Genomic DNA, 24,864 nt, shown 5'->3' on the forward strand with positions numbered 1-24,864 from the left:
AAATTTTGGTTTTCTACTTCTGAAGAGTGCATTGAAAAGCCATGGACTTTGGTATGCTGACATTTCATCCCTCAGCAATGGGGATGTATTAATGAAGTCTAATTTCTGCAATTCATTTGAGTTTTTTGCAACTTGTGTTCATTTCCTGACTCAGGTTTTTGTGTTCATGGGTGGTGGAGCAACAATTTATATTTACTGTATCTTACTCTGCATGTTTTTAGATTGTTAGAAATTTTGACAATGAGCATGTTTCATTTTTAGAAAAGCAATAACTGATTTTCCAAGCAATAAAAAAAAAAATAAAAAGAAGAGCTTAACAGCTTGGCTCCTCCCACTTTCTACCATAAGATATGGCAATTAATACTGTAATATCCAAAATATGTAGGGACATATAGCATTTCTGGCATGGGGCTAAAAACATATTTTTCACTACAATTAAAAAATTTTGTCTTTTTTGGCCAAGCATGGTGGCTCACGTCTGTAATCCCAGCACTTTGGGAGGCCAAGGTGGGTGGATCACCTGGGGTCAGGAGTTTGAGACCAGCCTGGCCAACATGGTGCAACCCCATCTCTATTAAAAAGACAAAAATTAGCTGGGTGTGGTGGCAGGCGCCTGTAATCACAGCTACTCGGGAGCCTGAGGCAGGAGAATCACTCAAACTCAGGAGGTGGCGGTTGCAGTGAGCCAAGATCGTGCCACTGCACTTCAGTCTGGATGACACAGAGAGACTCCGTCGCAAAAAAAAAAAAAAAAAAAATCTGTCTTCTTTTATGAAAGAAGGAAGAGGGGGGCTACACATTTGAAAAAAAACATGGATTGGAAAAGGGTTTCATAGAAGGTGAAAGGTGTTCAGAATTGTTTTTCTAAGGAAGTTGACTTTGTAATATAATCATGTAGAACCAATTTAAAACCTTAGCCACAGAAGTCTGAAGGGAAGGTATTTGGTAAAGGATCTGTAATGACTTCTAATTACATAGGAATAGAAATCTTTATTTCCTTTAGGAAGTACCTTAGCCACCATAGATACCACTTTGTAAATGTTCTTACAGTTCAAACAACTCTGAAAACTTTACACACTATTTTAAAAATTTATTTAAAAATTCTGATTAAATGTATGACTCCCTATGACTGCCAAAGTAAATAGAGAACCTTGAAATAGGAAAACTTAGACTTAGTTAATAATCTCCTGGCATATACACATATCAAATTTGTATAACCAACAGAATAATATTTCTATTTTTATTTTTATGTTTTACTTTTAATTTTTCCAAATTTGTCTAAGAGAAAATACAATTTTTATTGCTTTTAGAAAAACATAGCAAGTGGAGCAAGAGATCCACTTGCTATAGTTTCCTGGTCCCAGTTTCTGGCTGAGAGGCCTCAGGTTCCAGCTGAGCCTGTTGGCTTTGGTCCTGGGCATCATCAGAATGATGCCATTTCACTCCTGGGGAGAAGTGATTGTTTCAGCCTTCTCTGTGGGGATTAAATGGGATGGGCATTCTAGTTCATTTTGTAACCCTGCAGGATAATTGATTGGCATCCTAGTTTACTGACAGGGACTGGAATCCATCCAGTCTCCCTAGTTCCTTGAGGCAGTGTCCCAGAGATGCTTGGTAAAATTCTCTTAGGCTTAGCCTGGACTCGACAATTCTGTTCTGTGTATGTGTTTTGCCTAGAAAACCTGAGCCCTTCTTCAATGTTTTAATGAGTAAAATGGTGCATAAACCAGATGGCAGGTTCTTTGTTTTCCCCCTTGGGGTGACAGACATATAACAATCAATATGAAAAAGAAAAGTGACCTGTTGTCTTTAGATTTAGTGAATGATGTTTACATTCTTAGCTGTTCCATTTCACTCTGGTGTTATTGCCTGTTTAGGTTGCAAATCAGGTTACATTTTTTACTTCTGCCCCTTCCTTTCTCTTGGATTCTAAGTGTATAGTCAAAGAAGTTTAAGTGATAATTTAAAAATTTAACAAATTGCTTGAAATTTTGCAGCTTCTTTTATCAAACCTCCTTCCCAAAATAGGGGAATGGAGCCAGTTGGGTGAAGTTCATTCTGTTTGGGAGGAAGGCATTCTAGAACATAAACTTAGGCAGTTTATTTTCTGCTTTGTGGGTGTAAATCTAGATTGCTGCTTATCTCTCTGCCAACAGAAAAATACTACAAAAAGTTTTGTGCAGTGAATAGAAACAATGATCCAGTTAACAGTTTATGGTGATATTCCCTTAACCTTGAGTGACAGGGGATTCAGTCATCACTGATAATCGTTAGGCAAAAGGGATACATGTTTCAAAAACTTTAGAGGAGTTTTTGTCATTAGAGGGGGAAATATGTGAGAAGATATTATTTGGAATGTTACATTTGAGTACATTTTTGGGTTAATAAATCAAATGTCACTGCTCCTTGAATAATTGTTTGTTTTGTTAATATCAGTGATTTTTTTCCATTTGAAAAGACACTTCTTTCTCCTGATAAAAAAAAGTATCTGGCCAGGCACGGTGGCTCATGCCTGTAATCCCAGCACTTTGGGAGGCTGAGGCGGGTGGATCACCTAAGATCAGGAGTTCGAGACCAGCCTGGTCAACCTGGTAAAACCCCGTCTCTACTAAAAATCCAAAAATTAGCTGGGCATGGTAGCGGGCACCTATAATCCCAGCAACTTGGGAGGCTGAGGCAGGAGGATCACTCGAACCCAGGAGGCAGAGGTTGCAGTGAGCCGAGATCATGCCATTGCACTCCAGCCTGGGTGACAGAGCAAGACTCCATCTCAAAAAAAAAGGAAAAGAAAAAAAGAGTATCCATGCAGACTAACAGGAAATATCTGTAACCCTGTGAAGATATCGATGATGAAAAATTTCTCCTCCTCCCTCAATCCCTCATGTAATTGATGTAATTGATGCATGTAATTGATCAATCTAACTTATTTAACAAATGATTCTATGTGTGGCACTCACTAAATGCCACGCACTGTTCTAGGCACTTTAATTACATTAGCTAGTTCCTCCTCATAACAACTTTGTCAAATAAATACAGTTATTACCATCAGCCTCATTTTACAGATGAGGATATGGGGTTACAGAATGTAACCTCAAGACTTCCTACTATGAGACTGGTGGGACCCTGAGAGGCCTCAGGGACCTGTTTTGACACAAAACTGCCTTTTGACTTTGAACACATCCTAAGTTTTTTTCCACCTTGGGCGCCTGGCTGGTGAGAGAGGAGCTGGGCATGAAATGGTGAGAACACGGTAGAAAGAGAGTCCATGGAGGGACATGGACACCACTTCTGGGCTCTGTGGGAGGGACTGGCCCCTTTCCCCGTTCTCACTCCCATTCTTATCACCCGTTCTCCCATCACCAGTACGAGAGCCTGGAAGAAACTGCAGGGAGCATCATGGGCTCCTCTGCTCTGGGCACACGGTGATGATTGAGTGGTTATGGTGGTAGACGTAGTGGTAGTGGTGGAGGTAGAGGTCATGGTGGAGGTGGAGATGGTGGTGGAAGAGGAGGTGGTGGTGATGATGGTGTGCTTATGGTGGTAGAAGTGGTGGTGGTTATGGTGGTGGAGGTAGAGGTGGTGGTGGTAGTGGTAATGGAGGTGGAGGTGGTGGCACAGGAAGTGGTGGTACAGGAGGTGGTGGTGGAGGTAGTGGTGATGAAAGTGGAGGTGGAGGTGGTGGTTGTAGAGGTGGTGGTGAAGGAGGTGGTGGTGGTGGAGGTGGTGGTGGCGGAGGTAGTGGTGGAGGTGGTGGAGGTGGTGGTGGTGGTGGTGGTGCTGGTGGTGCTGGTGGTGGTGGTGGAGGTGGTGGTGGTTCTGGTGGTGGTGGTGGAGGTGGTGGTGGTTCTGGTGGTGGTGGAGGTGGTGCTGGTGGTGGTGGAGGTGGTGGTGTAGGTGGTGGAAGTGGTGGAGGTGGTGGTGGAGGTATAGGTTGTGGTTGTAGAGGGGGAAGTGGTGGAGGTGGTGGTGAAGGAGTAGGTTGTGGTGGTAGAGGTACTGGAGGTGGAGGTAGAGATGGTGGTAGTGGTAGTGGTAGTGGAGGTGGAGGTGGTGATACAGGATGTGGTGGTACAGGAGGTGGAGGTGGTGGTGGTAGAGGTGGTGGTGGCAGAGGTGGTGGTGGTGGAGGTAATGGTGGAGGTGGTGGTGGTGGTGGAAGTGGTGGAGGTGGTGGTAGATGTAGTGGTGGAGGTGGTGGTGGTGGAGGTGGTGGTGAAGGTGAAGGTGGAGGTGGTGGTTGTGGAGGTGGAGGTGGTGATTGTAGAGGTGGTGGTGGTGGAGGTAGCAGTGGTGAAGGTGGAGGTGGAAGTAGTGGAGGTGGTTGTGGTGGAGGTGGTGGAGGTGGTGGTGGTAGAGGTAGTGGTGGTGAAAGTGGAGGTGGTGGTGGTGGAGGTGATGGCGGTGGAGGTGATGGAGGTGGCGGTGATGGAGGTAGTAGTGGAGGTGGTGAAGGTGGAGGTGGTGGTGGTGGAGGTGGTGGTGGCGGAGGTGGTGGTGGCAGAGGTAGTGGTGGAGGTGGTGGTGGCGGTGGAGGTGGTGGTGGCCGTGGAAGTGGTGGAGGTGGTGGTAGAGGTAGTGGCTGAGGTGGTGGTGGTGGAGGTGGTGGTGAATGTGAAGGTGGAGGTGGTGGTTGTGGAGGTGGAGGTGGTGGTTGTAGAGGTGGTGGTGGTGGAGGTAGCAGTGGTGAAGGTGGAGGTGGAAGTGGTGGAGGTGGTAGAGGTAGTGGTGGAGGTGGTGGTGGTAGAGGTAGTGGTGGTGAAAGTGGAGGTGGTGGTGGTGGAGGTGATGGCGGTGGAGGTGATGGAGGTGGCGGTGATGGAGGTAGTAGTGGAGGTGGTGAAGGTGGAGGTGGTGGTGGTGGAGGTGGTGGTGGCGGAGGTGGTGGTGGCAGAGGTAGTGGTGGAGGTGGTGGTGGCGGTGGAGGTGGTGGTGGCCGTGGAAGTGGTGGAGGTGGTGGTAGAGGTAGTGGCTGAGGTGGTGGTGGTGGAGGTGGTGGTGAATGTGAAGGTGGAGGTGGTGGTTGTGGAGGTGGAGGTGGTGGTTGTAGAGGTGGTGGTGGTGGAGGTAGCAGTGGTGAAGGTGGAGGTGGAAGTGGTGGAGGTGGTAGAGGTAGTGGTGGAGGTGGTGGTGGTAGAGGTAGTGGTGGTGAAAGTGGAGGTGGTGGTGGTGGAGGTGATGGCGGTGGAGGTGATGGAGGTGGTGGTGGTGGAGGTAGTAGTGGAGGTAGTGGTGGAGGTGGAGGTGGTGGTTGTAGAGGTGGAAGTGGTGGAGGTGGTGGTGAAGGAGTAGGTTGTGGTGGTGGAGGTAGTGGTGGAGGTGGTGGAGGTGGTAGTTGTAGAGGTGGAAGTGGTGGAGGTGGTAGTGAAGGAGTAGGTTGTAGTGGTAGAGGTGGTGGATGTGGAGGTGGTGGTGGTGGAGGTGATGGTGGTGGGCGTTTGTAAGGGTAGAAGTGGTGGAGGTGGTGGTGAAGGAGTAGGTTGTGATGGTAGAGGTGATGGAGGTGGTGGTGGTGGAGGTAGTAGTGGAGGTGGTGAAGGTGGAGGTGGAGGTGGTGGTTGTAGAGGTGGAAGTGGTGGAGGTGGTGGTGAAGGAGTAGGTTGTGGTGGTAGAGGTGGTGGAGGTAGTGGTGGAGGTGGTGGAGGTGGTGGTTGTAGAGGTGGAAGTGGTGGAGGTGGTAGTGAAGGAGTAGGTTGTGGTGGTGGAGGTGGTGGACGTGGAGGTGTTGGTGGTGGAGGTGATGGTGGTGGGTGTTTGTAAGGGTAGAAGTGGTGGAGGTGGTGGTGAAGGAGTAGGTTGTGATGGTAGAGGTGGTGGAGGGGCTGGTGGTGGTGGAGGTGGAAGAGGGGGAGGTGGTGGTGGAGGTGTTATTAGTAGTAGATGTGGAGGTAGAGGTGATTGAGCCTTCTTCTTTTCTTACAGTAGGCTGGGTCTTTCATGTTTTGAGGTCATTGAAATGTTCCTGTTTGCAAATAACAGAACACTGACTCAAACTGGTCTAAATAATAAAGATATTAAGTTATATACTAGAAGTTCTGCAGTAGGATGTTCTTTAGGGCTAATTGAATCCCGTGGGTCTGGTTCCATTTTCCTGGGATACTTTGCATCTCCCCTTCTCTGCGTAGACTTCCTCGGTAGGCTTGTGCCATGCCGTGGGCAGCAGTTCAGGCCTCACGTCCACAGGGATAAAGGCAGGGGGCAGTGTCTCTTTCTGTGGCTCTCTTTCAAGCATAGAAAACTTCCCCTAAAGTTCTCTTTCCTACTTCTCATTTCTGTCTCACTGGACCTTATGCTGGACCAGGCTCTGGCCTGGTGAATGTCATGTATTGATTTTCTTAGCTGGGTTCTTTGACCAAAGGAAAAGTCTGAGAATCCATAAATAATGGCTATAAGAATATAAAAGATAAAAGACATGGTATTAATAAAGTAAGACTGTTTCAGACAGGAGCAAATAAATAATCCTCAAATATCACTCAGTGCCTTTGGTTGATTGAACGATTGTCTTTTTTTTTTTTTTTTTTTTTTGTGATGGAATGTTGCTCTGTTGCCAGGCTGGAGTGTGATGGCACGATCTCGGCTCACTGCAACCTCCGCCTCCTGGGTTCAAGCGCTTCTCCTGCGTCAGCAGGAGTGACTGGGACTATGGGCGGGCACCACCATGCCCAGCTAATTCTTTTCTTCTTAGTAGAGACGGGGTTTTACCATGTTGGCCAGGATGGTCTTGATCTCTTGACCTCGTGATCCGCCCACCTTGGCCTCCCAAAGTGCTGGGATTACAGGTGTAAGCCACCGCGCCCGCCCAAATGATTGTCATTTAAAGTAAAGTAACAGGAGCATTTTTCTCTTGTAGCAAGGAGTGTGGGGGCAGGCAGCCCAGGGTTGGCACAGCTGAGCTGTGATGTTCCCAGAGACCAGCCTTCCCCACTGTTCCAGGCTGCCCTCGTTTTATAGGCCTCAGCCCTCATTCGTCCAGTTTCTAGGTGGCTGCTGTGACTCTGCCCTCACTTCCTGTATTTCCAGCAAAAATAATGGGGCAGAGTGAAGGGTCAGAAAACTTTCTCCTAGTGAAGCTTTGCCCTTTTGTTTCAGGGGAGATGCCCTCCCTAGGGACATCTCTCTATATCTCCTTGGCAAGAATTGCATCACATTGCCATTTCCTGTTCTAAGGGAGGGTGGAAAATGGGGAGTTTTGGTGGCACAGGCTCTTAGGGATGAAAATGGATTCTGCTAGTAAGGAAGAAGAAGGAAACAGGTACTTTGTAGGTAACTAGCAGGGTCTGCTCCGCCAGCACCTCCCAGCAAGTCTTTAACTCACACTACAGACCAGAAAATGCCACAGTAGAAGCCAACTCATAAATAGGTTAAATTATAATTGCTGTCATGGCATTTTGAGAGAGATGTATCTGAGGTGTCTGCATAATTCAAAATTCCTATGATTCTGAGACTATTTTTCCCATAGGACTCTCAATAAGCTACAAGTATAGTGGCTTATTTCTGTTTTCAGATAAATTGGTTTGCCATGGACCAGTAGTAGACACACAGGTTAATTCGCTCAGCCTGCCAGTTTAAAATTATGTAATTCTAGGTGCTTAGTTTTAATTTGGGATATTTGCATAATTTCAGGTGTGTTCATGAAGTGAGACTTTATTAATGTTTTATGTTGCATGATTTAGATTTATACAACTAAAATTTGCATAAGATAATGACCACATTGTGTTCAGTTTAAGAAGGTAGGAAAGTGAGTAATATATTTTAGAACAACAAAAAAACGCAGCCAAATGGTTAAAATACAAAAAGATTTGGTGCCTGAAGTAGCATTTTTAGTTAGACTTATGAAAACTTGTCTATCTAGGACAAATTGTTCCCCGAATTATCCCTCATTCAGGAAGTCTTTGTTTTACTGTGCAACCTTACAGGATCCCTTATGTTAGAATTTGTGTGTTCATATTGCTTCCCCAATTTGTGACAGCTTATGTGCCATAAAATTAGATTGCTTCATAATACCTGGTATAATGTTAAGGGTTTGGTGCAGCTCAGTATAAATATTTGTCAAATGAATGAATAGATATGATTAAGTGAATAAATGGCCTTGCTGGCAGCTAGGCCACAAGAGGGGCACTGAAAATGGAAACAGAAATCAGCTTTTCCCTGTCCTTCATGGCCTTGACAAATTTAAAGGATCTTCAGCCTGGGTCCATCGAGTGTTTCTTCATGAGCAGATTCAGGCCATGCATCCTTGGAAGAAATACCACGGAAATGATGCTGTGCTTCTCAGAGCCTCGCATCAGGGCACATGCCGTGAGATTAACCTTGTTGGCCTGGGCATGTTGCGTCTGCCAGATTCTCTCACACTTAATTCACCATGTGGTCCTCCTGGTAATTCATTAGTATTTTGTGGTGAGATGTTTCAAGATTACACCAGTGTCTTTCATCAGACTTTCATCCACTAGCCCTGGCCTTCGTGAATGACTCCTGCCCAAATCAGCCACGTCTATGCTGATTGCCAAATAGTGATTTTATATTCCTTTCATTCATTCTACGTTTATTAGTTGGCATTCCACTGTAGAAAAAAGCTTTCCCTTGTCTATTAATTTGCATTGTCATTCATTTCTTTATAACAGTGTCAACTCATGGAGTCCTGTGATCTAGACAGTGGGAGCTCCTTCAGCCTGGTTCCCCTGATGTTGTGACATGTCCCTTTCAATCTTTGAACACTTCCTTGTTTTCTGCATATTGTGTTCCAGGTTTAGTTTATATTTTTGTTGCCCTAGTCCTGGAATAAGCCTTTTCTTCAAGGAGACTCTAATTCCCTTTGATGGAGTATTTAGAAGCCATGATGTAGAGGGTTCAGTGTGCTTATTTCTTTGATGTACTGTACATTTCTTCTAGGCCCTCTCAGCAGACAGCAGAAAAGATACAGTGAATATAAATGAACATGCAAGCACATATACATTATCCTCTGTAACCTGTGTCCTGTGTGTGCGTGTGGGTGTGTTTAATAGCCTTAAGTTCTCACTGGTATGCCAATTTCAGTTCCTTGCCTCATAGTTCTTTCTAGCTTTCCTCCCTTTCTGGGTTCCGGTAGTGAGAAACCTAGCTTTCACTGTCCTCATCCCTTCATTTGTTGCTGTCAAACTTACTCTTGGCTCAGTGTAAGCAGTCTCCCAAGCACACTGATCCTCCGTTGCCCACCAGTGCCCAGTATCCTGGGCATTGGGTTTCGTGCTGCCATGGGCCTCCATGTGGCTTCGGGGGAATTCTTGGCAAGTGAGGTTTTTGTGACAGAGAGTAGAGGAGCTCTTATCTCAAATGGAATGGTTTGAAGTAATGAAGTTTGTAGGGCAGTTTCAGCTTCTCGATAAGTACTTGTTGAAATCTCACCAACTGACTTGGCTGTGTCTTTCTCTTTGGAAATTAGTGAAAATAATATCAGCTGGTGATTCTTAGAATAAAAGTTCTTACTTTTTCCAGATTCTCCTAGCTAACATAATTCCTACTTAGGCACATACTTGTGCTACACACATTGTCTACACGTGCACTGAACATTTGGCTCCAGTGTTAGGGCCTAGACCTTTTGGTCTTGGGGACATTTTGACCTGGCCCTTGTCTCCGTGACCATGTGCTTGAAACACCAGAGGGGAATTACTCACTAGTGAGGAAGGTTAGTATGAGATCCCAAGTGATCACAAGAAGTGTACAAGTATGTGGGAGGGTTGGATTTTTATTAAAGTAGACCAGTCCTGTAGAATATTTCATAATGACAATTCCTGGTAGAAATAGTCAACATAAAACAAGGCGGACACTGGGTTAAGTGGCATAGTCAAACTTCATACAGTTGAAAAGCTGACAGAAGTAAAATTAAAATTGACATTTGCTGATATTTAATACAGTAAAATTTGTTTTTGAATTCAGATCAACAAAAGAATGAAATATTCATGCCAGATTTAAAATCTTCAGACTTTGATCCAGGATATTGGACTTCATAAAATAAACAAAAAGCAGTAGCCAGTAGAGAGAATTCATAATGACTGAAGCTATAATTGGTAAATATTTGAAGTAGGTAAAATCTGATCGATTTAAAATGTACCTAGAAAAGCCTTATCTCAGTGAAAATAATTGCAGGAAAAGATCATTTGAAGAAGGAAAAAATTAGCTGTTTCATGTACTTTAGAGAAAATTGAACAAAGGATTATCTTGGCTTTATGAAATTAAAATATTTTGTCAATAAGATGTTGCCAGTGTTGTTATAATTCCAATTCAGGTATCTATATTTATAAACATAGGGTCATAAATTCCTTGGTTCCCCCGCCCCGCAACAAAAGCTGTTCACAGTATTCACTAGGTCAAAATTGTGATACTAAAAAGTCAAGGCCAGGCACAGTGGCTCACGCCTGTAATCCCAGCACTTTGGGAGGCCAAGGCAGGTGGATCACGAAGTCAGGAGATCGAGACCATGCTGGCTAACATGGTGAAACCCCGTCTCTACTAAAAATACAAAAAAATTAGCTGGGCGTGGTGGTGGGCTCCTGTAATCCCAGCTAGTCAGGAGACTGAGGCAGGAGAGTGGCATGAACCCAGGAGGCGGAGCTTGCAGTGAGCCAAGATCACGCCACTGCACTCCCGCCTAGGCGACTGAGCAAGACTCTGTCTCAAAAATAAATAAAATAAAAAGTCAAGTACCTGTTTTCTAATGATTTTTAATTTTTATATACAAAATGTTTCCTTTAAGTACCTTAACAGATAGAAAATTTTTGTTTAGTCTTATTTAGTTTTGTGTGTTTTTCTTTTTTTTATAGATGGAGTCTCGCTTTGTCACCTAGGCTGGAGTGCAGTGGCACAATCTTGGCTCACTGCAACCTCTGCCTGCTGGGTTCAAGCAATTCTCCTCCCTCAGCCTCCTGAGTAGCTAGGACTACAGATGCACACCACCATGCCCAGCTAATTTTTGTATTTTTAGTAGAGATGGGTTTCACTATTTTGGCCAGGCTGGTCTCCAACTCCTGACCTCAGATGATCTGCCTGCCTTGGCCTCCCAAAGTGCTAGGATTACAGGCATAAGCCACCATGCTTGGCCTGAAAATATTGCCTTTTTTTTTTTTTTTTTTTTTGAGATGGAGTCTCGCTGTTGTCAGCCTGGGCTAGAGTGCAATGGCACAATCTCGGCTCACTGCAACCTCTGCCTGCTGGGTTCCAGCAATTCTCCTGCCTCAGCCTCCTGAGTAGCTGAGATTACAGGCGCACACCACCATGCCCAGCTAATTTTTGTATTTTTAGTAGAGACGGGGTTTCACCATGTTGGCCAGGCTGGTCTCAAACTCCTGACCTCATGATCCGCCCACCTTGGCCTCCCAAAGTGCTGGGATTACAGGCGTGAGCCACCACGCCTGGCCGTGTTTTTAATAAATAGTAAAAGAAGCCAAAACTCTAACTTGTAGTCATTAGGTTTTCCCTAATTGTACACTTAGGGAAAGAAGGATTAGCTAAATTCATGGATTTGACTGTAAATGCATGTTTTAAAAAAGACCTTCTCCATCATCTTTTATGTCAAAAGAGGATGCCCACCCGCTTTCTCTCTTACACATGTAAAATCCCTCACGGCGATCTTCTAGCATTACTTGGTGGGCTGGTGGTCTTGGTTTCACCAGTGTCTTATCACAGCTTGCAGTTATTTTATTTATTCTTTCATCTGTCTCCAGGAGAAAGTGCGCTCCATCAGAGCACAGGCCAGGGTAGTTTGTTCCTTCTTGTATCCTTGGTATGTATGCAGCATATTGTTTTGTCCATAATGGGTGCTAAAGATTGTTGATTAACCAAAATACAGAGAGTATTCACTTAAAAGAAAAGGAAGAAAAGAAAAATGACTTGGGAGTTGGTTCTTATAGTTGCTCGTGAGCAAGTCCCCTCCCTGGCAGGTCCCCCTGGGCCTGCCCTTGCCAGCCCCAGATCACTGAGCGACCCGCCTGTGTTGCTAACCTGGGTGTCAGCGAACTGCACGGGACATCAGAATGTGCTGTGGCCCGCTCCCAGCTCTCTGTGGAGGTATGCACTGCTGTATGGTAAAAGAGTCTTCCAGAATTATCACCGTTATTAATCTTCCAAACAGAGAGGAGTCAGAGACTTGAGGCTCTTTTGCAGAAAAAGGAATCCAGCTATTTTTATAACTTTGGGAGTTCCAGAGGCCAGTCTGAATGCAGTTCGCCAATTGACACCTAATTGGTAGGAGATTTTTGCCCTTAATGGATACTTTCTTCATTAAACTGTGGATGTTCAGATATTTCTAAAGGACTCTTCCAGACAGCCTTGCAAGAACTCTTGTTTTAAAAAATGGTTGTAAGTACAAAGGCTGCAAAGACTCCATTCTTGTGAGTGGTACTGGCCTTCATCTCCACCTAGTGGGCTTTCTGGATCGGTTTTGCAGCTCAGTATTTTGTCTCCATTCCAGTGGACCTGTGCCGTCATCTCTCATCTCTTCAGAGTTTCTTTTCATTAGCAACTGCTAGTTCGGGAGCTTACTGACTCTGACTTTAGGCAGAATTTTATTCATCAGAACTGAGAAGAAAATACAGGCCTTTTAGAAATTTGGGTCTTAATGAAAAGAATAGAGAAAATGTTATTTCAAAGAAGAGAATATTATGCGTTCAGTATTCTGCTTTAACAAATGTTTCGTGAAGTCTCTCATGAAAGCAGTTCCTGGATTTTACTTGACCCTCTCTCTCTAGGGCTTAGATGCAGCTCTGGTTGGCAGGCATGGAGACCGCAGCCACCTCTCCTCCCCATTTCTCCAGCCGCTTCCCTCCTCACAGCCTCTTCATGCAGACCAGTGCATCAGCCTCACAGCTAGAACAGTTTAAGCCTAACTTTAGGTTCATCTGAGACTCCGCTGTCCCATCACATGCAAACACATACACGCAGGCACGCACTCACGCCATTGTCATCATCTTGTCTGCCTTTAAAATGGTCACAATCTAGTGGAGCTGGCAAAAATGTAAACAAACACGTGATACGTGTACAATGGTGGAGGCCGTGCAGAGTGCCTTGGGGGATAACGAAGTGCTCAAAGCTACTTTGTACATAAAGAATCACAAAGAAGGTGGCTGGGAAACTGGATCTGGAGGGACACATATGACTTTGTTGGGCAAAAAGTGGGGAGGTGTTGAGGGAGCAGAGTGGGGACTGGAGATGGAGTTCACACCAGCTGGTTGAAGGAAACTGCTAGTGGTTCCCAACCCTAGAGCTCTGTAGAGATGCCCCATGAGGGTGGCCTCAAGCCTCCATGCCCCCTTCCAGCCAGAGTAGCTCTGCTTTTATCTGTTCTACTGGAGGGTAAGGAGCACAAACCATTTTATTTGGGAAAAAGGATTTTACTGCTAGGATGGTTTTGTGAACAGAGAGAGGGCTAAGGCAGGGCCAGGGAACTTCACCAGTGCATATAGGCAGTCAGAAGGTGAGGGGCCAGCAAAGGAAACTCCTGGATAGAGGCTGAAGAAGCAGAACAGGGGAGTTTCTGGAAGGGAGGTGTGGTCCACAGAGACATGTGTGGTCTCAAGCAGGTGGGGAAGGCAAAGGCAGCGTGGGCCTGCCTGCGGTCATAGGAGGTCATTTGCAGAGGCGAAAGTAGAGTTCATCTTTTATTTTTGCTAACCTTGAAAGGAGGGATAATGTAATTTTTTAAATACATTCACAGAACAGAGAGCCATCAGTGCTTCAAAATCTCCAGAGCTGATGGCATGGTTTTTTTTTTTTTTTTTTTTTTGACAGTTTTCATGTATTTCTGACAGTTACAGCTCTCTTCCTCCCCCATCTATGAAAGTGGCACAGTGCAGTGGACTCATCTCTGGGTGCTGTGGTTATGGTGGTCATCGGGGCAGGGGCGAGGGTGGGTGTCACTTGGATGTGATTGGTGACATGGGCCAAGGGCAGTGGGGTGGCAAGCAGGCCAGAGGAGGTTGAAAAATAAAGAAATATAAAGATAGAATGTTTTCATGTGTGTGGAATGAGTCGATTTATGGAAGTCATTCTTTTTTATCTAATATGGATCTGCTTCAGCTTTTCAGAGATGATCTTAGATGATTTCATTACTTTTCGGTCAGTGAATAGAATCATTTGATCACCACGTTTGTTATGGAACAGTAAATCTTCCCTGAGGAACATATAAATAACATAGCGAATCTCTCTGTATGCACACACATGTAATTTCAAGTATAGATAGAAAATCGGTTGTATTTGTCTTGAAACAGATACCATTCTGTTCCCAATAGTCTAAATGAAAGCAGCTTAGCTCATCTGGTTATTATATGACTGCTGAGCATTAGAATGAAAAATGGACATTTCAGAATATGTTGTTTTCTATCTCTACACATGTTCTTTTTTGGGTAAGTCCTACATTTTGTAGTAGCTAATGTTTCGTGAGGCCTGACTGTGTGTACCTGGTGCAGAAGGGGAGGGCCACCTGTGACATGGGCACACGCTCTGTGTCCTGGCTCTGGGCAGGCTTTATAAACCAAGAGGAAAGGAATCACTTTGTCTCCCCCGTTATTTACTCTTTTCTTTTCTATGGCAGGTGGAGAAATGAATGCTATAGTTAAGCTCTCTTTAGTCATGACTTTGTAGGTTATAGGAAGGCCCATTCCTCCGAACCTGACTTGGAGGCTGTCATAAGCCCCACCCAGTCTTCCCCCAGAATATCTTGCAGCCTGCTTATTCTGGAAGTCTCACAATGAGAGTCACTAATAGGCTTGACAGTGGCTCTATTTCCAGAGTTTGTTATTCAAATGTATGGTGTCTTAATGCTTTTTGCCTGCTATAACATAATATCATAAACTGGGGGGTCGGGGGATTATAAACAACAGAAGTTTATTTCTCACGGTTCTGGAGTCTGGGATGACCAAGATCAGACCATCGCAGATTTGGTGGCTGGGGAGGCCCACTTCCTGGTAGACAGACATCATCTCATTGAGTCCTCACATGGTGAAAGGGCAAACAAGCTCCCTTGGGCCTTTTTTGTAAGGGCACTAATCCCATTCATGAGGGCTCCAGCCCAGCACCTAATCACCTCCCAAAGGCCCCATCTCCTAATACCATCACTTTTGTGGTTAGGATTTCAACAAATGAATTTTGGAGGATGCAAACATTCTGACCATAGCACATGGTGTGTAGCTGGGTGGTATTTTTCCTTGCCTTCTCTTATGACTCACCAGCATTGCTGCCAGCTTTCACCTTCAGAGGCACTGAGAGCCTGTGCTAGGGGTTGGGGAGCAGAGTACAGGCTTGGGAAATGGCTAATGGTGGGTAAATCAGGTATAGGCTCTGGTTTGGGCTGTGAACCAGAGGGAATTGAAGCATTCCCAGAGAGACTCCAGGCAGCTGAAGGTGGAAATGGGGGGTCACAGACTGCAGAGTGTGTACCGGGTGGAGAGAGAATAGCAAAAGCTCCAAGTGCCAAGATGCGTCCTTTGCTCACCAGTACTGACAGGGCACTATTATTTAGGAATAGTGACTAAAAGATCGTATGTCAGGAAGCATTACCAGGAAAGTAGAGTTGAGAGCAGGAAAGATGCTGTTTAAATTGAGCCTCAGCATCATCTCAGAACTCGAATGTTCCGTGTTTGCTGCATCCGTGGGAGGGAACCTTACATAAGGCATTATGCAGACACAAGCTGTTGTCTCCATAATCCAGCAGTCATTAGTTGTGTGTTCACATTGTCCAAGACACTGAGCCTGGGAAAAAGGTATCCTTTCTGCTTAGTAGACGGTACCCTAAATCTTTTAGCAGCCAGAAGTGGGCATTTAACATGTCAATTTCAGGGATGAACCTTCTCCCTTATGCCCCAGGGCAAGCTGGCCAGCTGTGCAAGCCTTTCAGCCACATGGGGGCAGGGCTTCCTAGTATGTGCAGTTAGGAAGCGTTGCCAAGTCCTGCTGTTTGGGTCTCTTGTGGTTAAAATACTTTACTTCATTCTTGCTACGTCTTGCCCACCATAACTCTACTTAAATTTATGATGGATGGACTTTAATATGGAGATGAAAGTGGGATAATCTTTCCAATTTAAAGTTATTTTCATTGTTTGAATTGCTGGAAGCAATTGATATTTTGAATGGTGTTGCTTAGGGCAGAGTGGAAATTTCAGACACCCTGTGCTTATTCGAAGGTGATTTATATACCAAGAACTGTGATAACTGGGGGGTGGTAGTCGAATGACATAGTCCTCTGTTTTATAAGGACTTCTGTGCTGTCAGAAAGAAGTCAAGCTTTTTTTCTTGTTTACTTTCTGCAGGTAAATTGGTCAAAATTCTTTGTTTAAAACTAGCTGTAAACTTGTACTCCAAACATGATTTTTGAAGATTTCAAAATCATGCTTTGATGTCATTTTCATGTTTAATATAACATAAGCCATCTTTGTAAGCATTTATTAACTTTGTTTCTCCATTTTCTATTGTCTATTAAATTTTAAAAGATTTATTATAGAGAATTAAAACCATAAATTAGTTTTTAAAATGTTTTTATCTTTTTCCTTTTGCTCTAACTATATACTTTGACTTACTGCATTTTATTTAGGTGAGTCAGTCACCGACCTTCCCATACCATTGTGGCATGAAAAGTTTTGGGATTTACATAATTCAATATATTCATGTTACAGCTGTTTACATTTTGAAAACCTGTTTTAACCTCAGGCTTCCACATAAATGTGATTCGTTTTATATGTCAAGTAGAACAAGCATATTACAGGTCCTATATTCACAGCAGAATGTTGAAGATGGACTATTTAATTTTAAGTGCTTCAATTTCTTTTCCTCTTGAGTATGTTAAGTGAGATACAGTAAGATTAGTAAAACATGCTCTTGCTTTGAGGCAGGCCACATTTTAATTCATCTAATTTTTTTTAGTGTAACCTAGATTTAGCATTTGATAATTGAACTTCTTTTCTAGTGGATGGGAAATGCTTGCCTTTGTACTTTTCCATATCTAGGTATATTTTGAACCAGAGCAAAAGAACAGCCAAGCTGGAGCTCCTCAGTTATCAGGAGGGTCATTTAGGAAAAGCCTGGAGGGTCGCGCTGCTGCCCTTCTTGACTCGTTCTCCAAATGAGGATTGTGTGAAGTACGACTCTGCATGTCACTGCATATCTTTGAGTGGGTCCGTGTTGTCTGCTTTAGGTTGGATACTTGTTCTGTCTGTGGCATCTGATGTTCAAATGGGCATTTCATAACTGCTTTTTAAAGCTGTTAAGTACTCTGTGTGGTACATTCATGAAGTTACTTTAGAACTAGTTGCTTTTAGCATGCCTTTTTCCCCTTAGTTTTCATTACAGAAGATAAAATATATAAATTTACTGCTATTTTTTCTCAGTGTTTTCTTAGATTAGTTTTAGATTATGGTTTTTATTTCAAAATATAATTTTCAGTTCCTTTGTTTGAATGATATAAAATGAGAAAGCCAAGACTTTACCCAATAGAAACCCATACATTTGTAAGCCTGGGGATCCCCAAATGTTTATTCAAGGTTTGGTTTTCTAGTATATTACTATCTGATATTACTTTTTTAATTTGTTTTTGCCTGATTGAATAGTTTTACAAATACCATAGGTGGGACTCTTAAACAGAGATCTTCCCTAAGCATAAATCCTATAGTACTCATGTTATGTATAATATGTGGTTATGAAATATAATAGAGTCTATAATAGTAGTATGGTTTGCTAACCACTGAAAGAGTTGTATAAATTTCAGAACTTATAAATTTCATAACACTTATAAATATTATGGTTATAACACTTACCATAATTTAAAATAAGTAGTTAATGAATTGCTTGTTATAACATGGATGTTTGCCCATAGGTATGATGGGAAATTGGTTGGAGAAGGAAATGAAAGGAAACCAGAAACAAGGGATCCCAGGGTAAACGCACCGAGCTGTGTAGCTGGACTCCACTGGGCTGCCAGCGTTCTAAGTATATTTTGTAAGGGAACTTGATAAACCTAAGGTGGATCTTATGAACCCAGTAGAGCGGTCTGTAAGCAATAACAGTACTTCATTCCACTAGTTAGTGGTAGTGACATGAATTTGGGATCATGGGGACCCCTAATAATTTGCGGGATTGAGATAAGGTTTGTACCCCCAGGGAAAAGGAGCTGGTCTCTTGTCAGGACACTGATTGGACATGCGTGCAGTAAGTGGGAGTTTAGTCAGACTGCAGTACCTGGAGTACTAATCTGAAACTAAGCCAAGAGTTGAGCAATCAGAATTGCAGATGTGGGGAAGAAAGCCTCAATTTGGAGAGCCGGCGGGTGGCCCTCTAGATCTAGACATAGGAAGCCCGAAGGCTTGCTCAGGATGGCTTAGGAAGGTTCTGGGCCTGAAGAAACAAGAAACAAGGAATAAGCACAATGTCTACAACAGGCTGGACTGGGGAAGGCAGGCACTGACAGGTGCTGACAACATAGAGGAGATAGATGATGAAGACTGAGTGGACCACTCTGTTCAGTATTTAGTGGCATGTTAATGTTCTCTATAGAAGTCTTTAATTTTTCACACGTGCCATTTTTTTTTAAGTGGGAGAGTGTTGAGTATCTTTAGATGGCTATGGAGAGTCTTTGAAGATACCAGAGGGAAAGGGAGAATGGAGGGCCCTGGTGCTGTAGGGATGGGACAGATGGATGGACTCTAGCGCATAGGAGCAGGGAAACCCCCAGCGAGGAGGGAACTCATATAGAGACCAGTTTGGGGTTGGGAGGTAGTTTCATTCCCTGAGTGGGCATTGAGATTGCCAGTTGAGGAAGAGGGAGAAGGTGGGGATGCTGCAGAGAGGTGATGATGTAGCATTGCTGCTGAGGACCAGAAGGAGAGGGAACCCTGACTAGGAACATGTTGAGGACTGTACCAGGGCCAATCTGGTGTCACTCTCTCCAGCAAAGCACATCTGCCTGGGGGTGGCAGTGGAGAGCTGGTACTGCTGGTTTTGAAGGGTTGTATGTGGAGAAAGACAAAGGAAGGAAATAGTTGCGATTAAAGGTGAGAGGGTGATTGAAATGATGGCCCAGGGGACCAGATTGTTGATGCAAGGAGGTGAAGTCAGCAGGGACTGGGGTGTAGGGGACCTCTTGTGCAACACAAGAGCCTTGGCCTAAGCATTAGATGTGAGCATTTAAGAGACTGGCAGGGGAACTGTGGTGAGAAAGACCATGTATGGTTTTGGGATTGTGCTGTAGGAATGGGGCAGGGATCAGGGTCATTCCAGGACTGGGAAAGCCAGGAATTTTGAAGTCCTTTGTAATGACCATAGGTGGTGAAGCAGGCATGATAGTCTTCAGCAATTCCTGACTGTCCTGTCCTAGTCATGGCTAGTTTTATGCTGCTCCAGCGACATTTCTAAAGCTACCAGCACCTCAAGGGAGGTGTAAGAATTTTAAGAAAATGCCTGGCAATGGTTACTACAAGACACAAGGGCTTAGAGAGTTGTTACTGTTTATTGGAACAGAGGTGGTGAATACAAAGTATAGAAGGTAAATGTAAGGAATTTAAATTTGGTTGAAATTCAAGGAACATTTTGAGAATAAGGAACGCTTGAAAGAAGAAAAAGATGTTGTGTGGGGGCAGTTTGAACTGATCAAAAGAGTTGAATGCTAAATGTTCAAATGACCTAGGAGATCTACAAGTGTTGCTGGTGAGTGTGAAAACAAAGAGAAAAGAGTTCATGTGAGCAACAGAAGAAACATCTGTGGAACATGGAATAATGTGAATGTAGTAATTTCTTTGTGACTTGATTTTGACAGTCACTCTCCAGATATTTCAGAGAGATAATTCTCAGTTTCCCTCTGATGGCCTTGTTTTGTTATTACCTTAAAGACTTCCACATTTAACTTACTAATTTATTTTAACCTATATTAACTATTTCAGGAACTGAAATTGTTAAACATTTTGTAAATCTACAGTCAAATGAAAATCTTTGCAAACTTTGCTTCCTCAAGTCACATCAACTCTTCACACTACTCATAGCAAAGCTAATGGCTTTTGTCTCTAATATAAGTTTGTATTTGAAGTTGAAAACTACTTTAGAAGTTCCAAATATTTCAGTTGTAGGCTTTAGTTATGCATATACATAGAAGGTAAATGTTCTTTTTAGAATTTTATTACTCATAAATTTTAGATCCCTTTTTAAGAAGTAGTTAAGGAAGGAGGTCAATAAGCGTTCTTGTTTGTCTGGTTTGTTGGCTTTATGACAGAGGATGTCTACATTAGTGTTTTAACTTGGCGTCATTTAAAGTGAGGCTGAGAAGGGAAATGAGGGTTTGGATGTGGAAGGGATTGGGAAGGTCGCAATGACAACCCAGCCCTACTTCTCAGTTACAAAAGAGCAACCTCAATATAAACTTAATGCAAATACTGTGAATCATTACATTCCTTGTTGAATCACAGATGTGTAGGAAAACATGGGTGGGGTATTTCACCGTGAATTGTTTTGCTCTTAATGCTGTACCTTAAACTGGCAATTATGCAATTGACCATGTAGCACAGAAACATTCAGTACATGTATCATGAACCAATATTTATTGACTAGCTACTACACATGGACACTTCTATCATCAAAAAATAATATCAAAACAAATGAATATTTTGCTTATTTTAAGGAAACCAGAGTTTCTCAGTCATTTATGTCAGTGCTTAACTGGTTTGAAACATTCCCCATAGTTTCAGTTGTTTCGAAGCTTCACCCGAATACCAGTATTGGTTCTCATGTCATGGGTGAGTTGAAGCAAAGACATAATGAGGGATTTTTTTTCGTCTCTTGTAAGCCCTTAGTCATAATTTAGTGTGGATGCTTCTTGATTTAAGTTGAGTTTTGTCCCTAGACATACCTTGGTACTAAAATTACTAAGTTTACCTGCCTGGAGGTTTCTCCTCTCCTCCTCAGCTTGAACTATGTCTGTTGTGACCCCGGTTCTTTTCTCCTGTGTCAGATGACAAGTCATGATCCAGAACTCTTTTAAAGTCCATCCTCTCCCTCTGCCTTCAGGCATTTGTGTTTTTGTTTACTTCTCTCTTCCCAGCATGTTTAGTCTTTCAGTATACTGGGCTTCTCGCCCAGAGAAGGTAGACAGATAACAGATCTCTAATATCTCGAAAAAAACTTGATTTGCCACCTTTCTTTCTGGACAGATTTGTTGACTATGGTGTAAATATGCACATATCCCTATCCCTTCAATCTGTTTTCTTTGCATTCCTGTAATCAGACATTGACTCCACAGCCGTCTCTCTCAATGGTTAAATATGTTGGCCTTTTCTTAGGATTCATTCTCCTTAACTTCTTTGCAGGATTGGCAGTTGATTGTTATCTTCTTCTTGACATTCTTCCACAATATCCTGATTCTCCTCCTACCTATCTAATTGTGCCTTCTCTTTTTTCAAATTATTTTTCCCAACATATTTTTCTGCTCCTTATTCTAATATTGTGTCCTCACTCTTATTTTCTTCCTACAATCTCTTCATCCAAGACCGAGTCTTAAGTTTTATTGCTCTAAGAATGACCTCCCAAGTCAACATCCCCAGACCTCACCTCTTTCCTAAGCATTAGCTTGCATCGTCTACTAACTGATGGATGTCATCACTTGAATAAGCCCCCCTCACTTTGGACCCAGCTTGTTGTGCATATATGTATATGTATTTATTAATAGAAACAAAGTGAAGAAAAAAATCCAAAATATTGACAAAGATGTATGTGTGCAATGCATGAGGGATTTTTAATGATTTTTATGCTTTTTACATTTGTTTCTTTTTAATTTTAACATTTTAATTAAATATTTCAAATGTGTATTTTGATATCTTTACAAAATTCATAGTTATACATTATTTTATAATCATAAAAACAGTTCAAATGTATTAACCATTAAATTGTTTTCAATAGTTCTAATACTATTCAAAATCAATGTTAGAATTCTGTGTTAGAAATTACAATAAGGAAAAGAATATTTTCAGTGAGCCTAAATAATTCATTTTTCAAAATGAAAACAAAAATGGAGGCTTTTCATACTTTTGAAAATAGTTATTTGGAGAGAAGATTGTTGATTTGTAGGAGTTCTTTGTATATTCTATTATTAGTCCTTTGATGGTAATATACACTGGAAATGTCTTCTTGTCAGTAATTTTACCTTTTGTTTTCTGCTTCTTGCTCGTAATTTTAATGTAGTCATTTTATCAGTCTTTTATGATTTCTTTTATTTTAATGTCTTGTTTAAAAAAACCCTTTTTTTCCAGGTCATAAAGATGTTCTCCCATATTTTTTTTTAAAGTTTTAAAGTCTGCTTTTTACATTTGAGTCTTTTATTCTGAAATTTAGTTTTTGGATGTGTCAAGAAGTAGAGATTGCTTTGTTATTTTCAATATGGATTACCAGTTGTCTCAGCACCATATATTGGGTGTTTCATCCTTTCCATACTAATCTATAATACCATGTCTGTCAAATGCCAGGTTTCTATATATGTGTGGATTTGTTTTTCTCTTATTCTCCCTTGGTCTGTTTACCTCTGCCTGTGTAGAAACCTGTCTTAGTTACTATAATTGTATAACAAATCTTGAAAGCTGGTAGTGTCAGAGACATGTGAACCAGAGCAACTCCATCTTGAATAGGGGCTGGGTAAAATGAGGCTGAGATTTACTGGGCTGCATTCCCAGACAGTTAAAGCATTCTCAGGATGAGACGGGAGGACAGCACAAGATACAGGTCATAAAGACCTTGCTGATAAAACAGGTTGCAGTAAAGAAGCCACTAAATCCCACCAAAACCAAGATAGCCACAAGAGTGACTTCTGGTGGTCCTCACTGCTACACTCCCACCAGCACCATGACAGTTTACAGATGCCATAGCAACATCAGGAAGTTACCCTACATGGTGTAAAAAGGGGAGGCATGAATAACCACCTCTTGTTTAGCATATATTCAAGAAGTAACCATAAAAATGGGCAACCAGCAGCCCTTGGGGCTGCTCTGTCTATAGAGTAGCCATTCTTTTATTCCTTTACTTTCCTGATAAACTTGTTTTCACTTTATGGACTCACCTGAATTCTTTCTTGTGTGAGATCCAAGAACTCTCTCTCTTGGGGTCTGGATTGGGACCCCTTTCCTCTAACAGTAGGGCAAGTACTTTCCCACCTTATGTGGTTCTTGAAAGTTGCCTTGGTTGTACTTGGCTCTTTGATCTTCTTTATACATTTTATAATTATCAATCTGTCAGAGTCCACACAGAAAACCTTAGCAGGAGTTTGGAATTACATTGAATGTATAGAATTAGAATGGGGAAAATTAATAACTTTATAATTTGGACTCTTGTTATATGTGAATAGAGTACCTCTCTCTATTCTTCTAAAATTACTTTCAATAAAATTTTATGTTGTGTGACTAGTTAGATTTGTTATATAGTTTTTTTGCTTTTGTACATGACTTACAGTTGACCCTTGAACCATATGGGTTTGAACAGTGCGGCTCCACTTATATGCAGATTTTCTTCTGTCTCTACCACCCCTGAGACAGCAAGACCAACCCCTCCTCTTCCTCCTCCTCTGCAGCCTACTCAGTGTGAAGTCAACAAGAATGAAGACCTTTATGATGATCCACTCCCACTTAATGAACAGTAACTATATTTTCTCTTCTATATGATTTTTATTTATTTTTTATTTATTTTTTTTTTTTGAGACGGAGTCTCGCTCTGTCACCCAGGCTGGAGTGCGGTGGCGCAATCTCGGCTCACTGCAAGCTCCGCCTCCCGGGTTCACGCCATTCTCCTGCCTCAGCCTCTCCGAGTAGCTGGGACTACAGGCGCCCGCCACCACACCCAGCTAATTTTTTTGTATTTTTCATAGAGACGGGGTTTCACTGTGGTCTCGATCTCCTGACCTCGTGATCTGCCCGCCTCAGCCTCCCAAAGTGCTGGGATTACAAGCGTGAGCCACCGCGCCCGGCCTCCTATATGATTTTTTAACAACATTTTCTTTCCTCTAGTTTATTGTAAGAATATGATATATACATATAACATACAAAATATGTGTTAATCGACTATTTATGTTATTGGTAAGGCTTCTGGTCAACAGTAGGCTATTAGTAGTTAAGTTCTGGGGGGAGTCAGAAGTTATAGGTGGGTTTTTGACTGCATGAGGGTCAGCACTCCTAACGCTCACATTGTTCAAGTGTCAACTGTATATTTTTATTTTTATGCCCATGTCTAGACATGTAACTGACTATTGTATTTTCAGGTTATAACCAGGAACCTTTCATTTTAATTCTAATAACTTATAGATTTTCTTAGTTATTCTGTGTAGACTTTCCTATTCTTTGCGCATTATGACAGACTTGCATCTTCTTTTCCAATCCTTATGCCAGTCCTTTTTGTCTTACTTCCATGTCAGGCACTTCAGCACAGTATTGAATGGAGGCTGTGATTGATAGTGGGCACCCTTATCTTAGTCCAGATTTTAAAGGGACTGCTTCTAATGTCTCATCAGTAAGTATGATATTTGCTGTATGTTTTTGTAGATAGTCTTTATCAGGTTAGAGAAATCCTCTGTTGGTCTTGGTTTGCTAGGTGTTTGTATCAGGAATGAATGTTGAATTTTAAAGAGTGATTTTCCTGTACCTGTTAAGATGATAAGGTAGTTTTTCTCCTTTAGTCTGTCATTGTGGTGAATTAAATAATCATACTAAAGTATTTTCTAGTATGATATTGTTTTGTGTTACTTGGATAACTTGTACTTGACAATGTTGTTGCTTAAGATTTTGTATAATTGTATTTTCTAACATTTTATTTAGGTTTTTAAAATCTATGTTAGTAAGTGAGATGTTCATGCTGTACTTGTTTGGCTTGGTTTTTGGGTTTTCTTAGCTT

The 24,864-nt window shown here is 42.4% G+C and overlaps 2 protein-coding genes across 8 annotated transcripts in view; one reads left to right on the forward strand and one right to left on the reverse strand.

Moving 5' to 3' along the window:
* The window catches only part of TJP1 (tight junction protein 1), a 275,476-nt gene that overhangs the window by 15,522 nt on the left and 235,090 nt on the right, over positions 1 to 24,864 (forward strand). The window contains exon 1 of one of the 7 annotated variants that reach the window (XM_063639038.1): positions 14,831 to 15,725. The exons of the other annotated variants lie outside the window; for them this stretch is intronic. The gene's annotated coding sequence lies outside the window, so the exon portion shown is untranslated. Of the gene's footprint in view, positions 1 to 14,830; positions 15,726 to 24,864 lie in introns of those variants that run through there. 7 annotated transcript variants of the gene reach the window in all.
* On the reverse strand, positions 3,557 to 6,229 carry LOC134736745 (basic proline-rich protein-like). The gene is made up of 4 exons (XM_063640007.1): positions 6,098 to 6,229; positions 5,497 to 5,819; positions 4,063 to 5,330; positions 3,557 to 3,924 (listed from the first exon to the last, which is right to left on the reverse strand). Exons 1-4 carry the CDS (start codon positions 6,227 to 6,229, stop codon positions 3,557 to 3,559), a joined length of 2,091 nt encoding a protein of 696 aa, XP_063496077.1.

Source organism: Symphalangus syndactylus, chromosome 5, assembly GCF_028878055.3.
Source record: "Symphalangus syndactylus isolate Jambi chromosome 5, NHGRI_mSymSyn1-v2.1_pri, whole genome shotgun sequence".
In the NCBI taxonomy this organism is placed as follows: Eukaryota; Metazoa; Chordata; class Mammalia; order Primates; family Hylobatidae; genus Symphalangus; species Symphalangus syndactylus.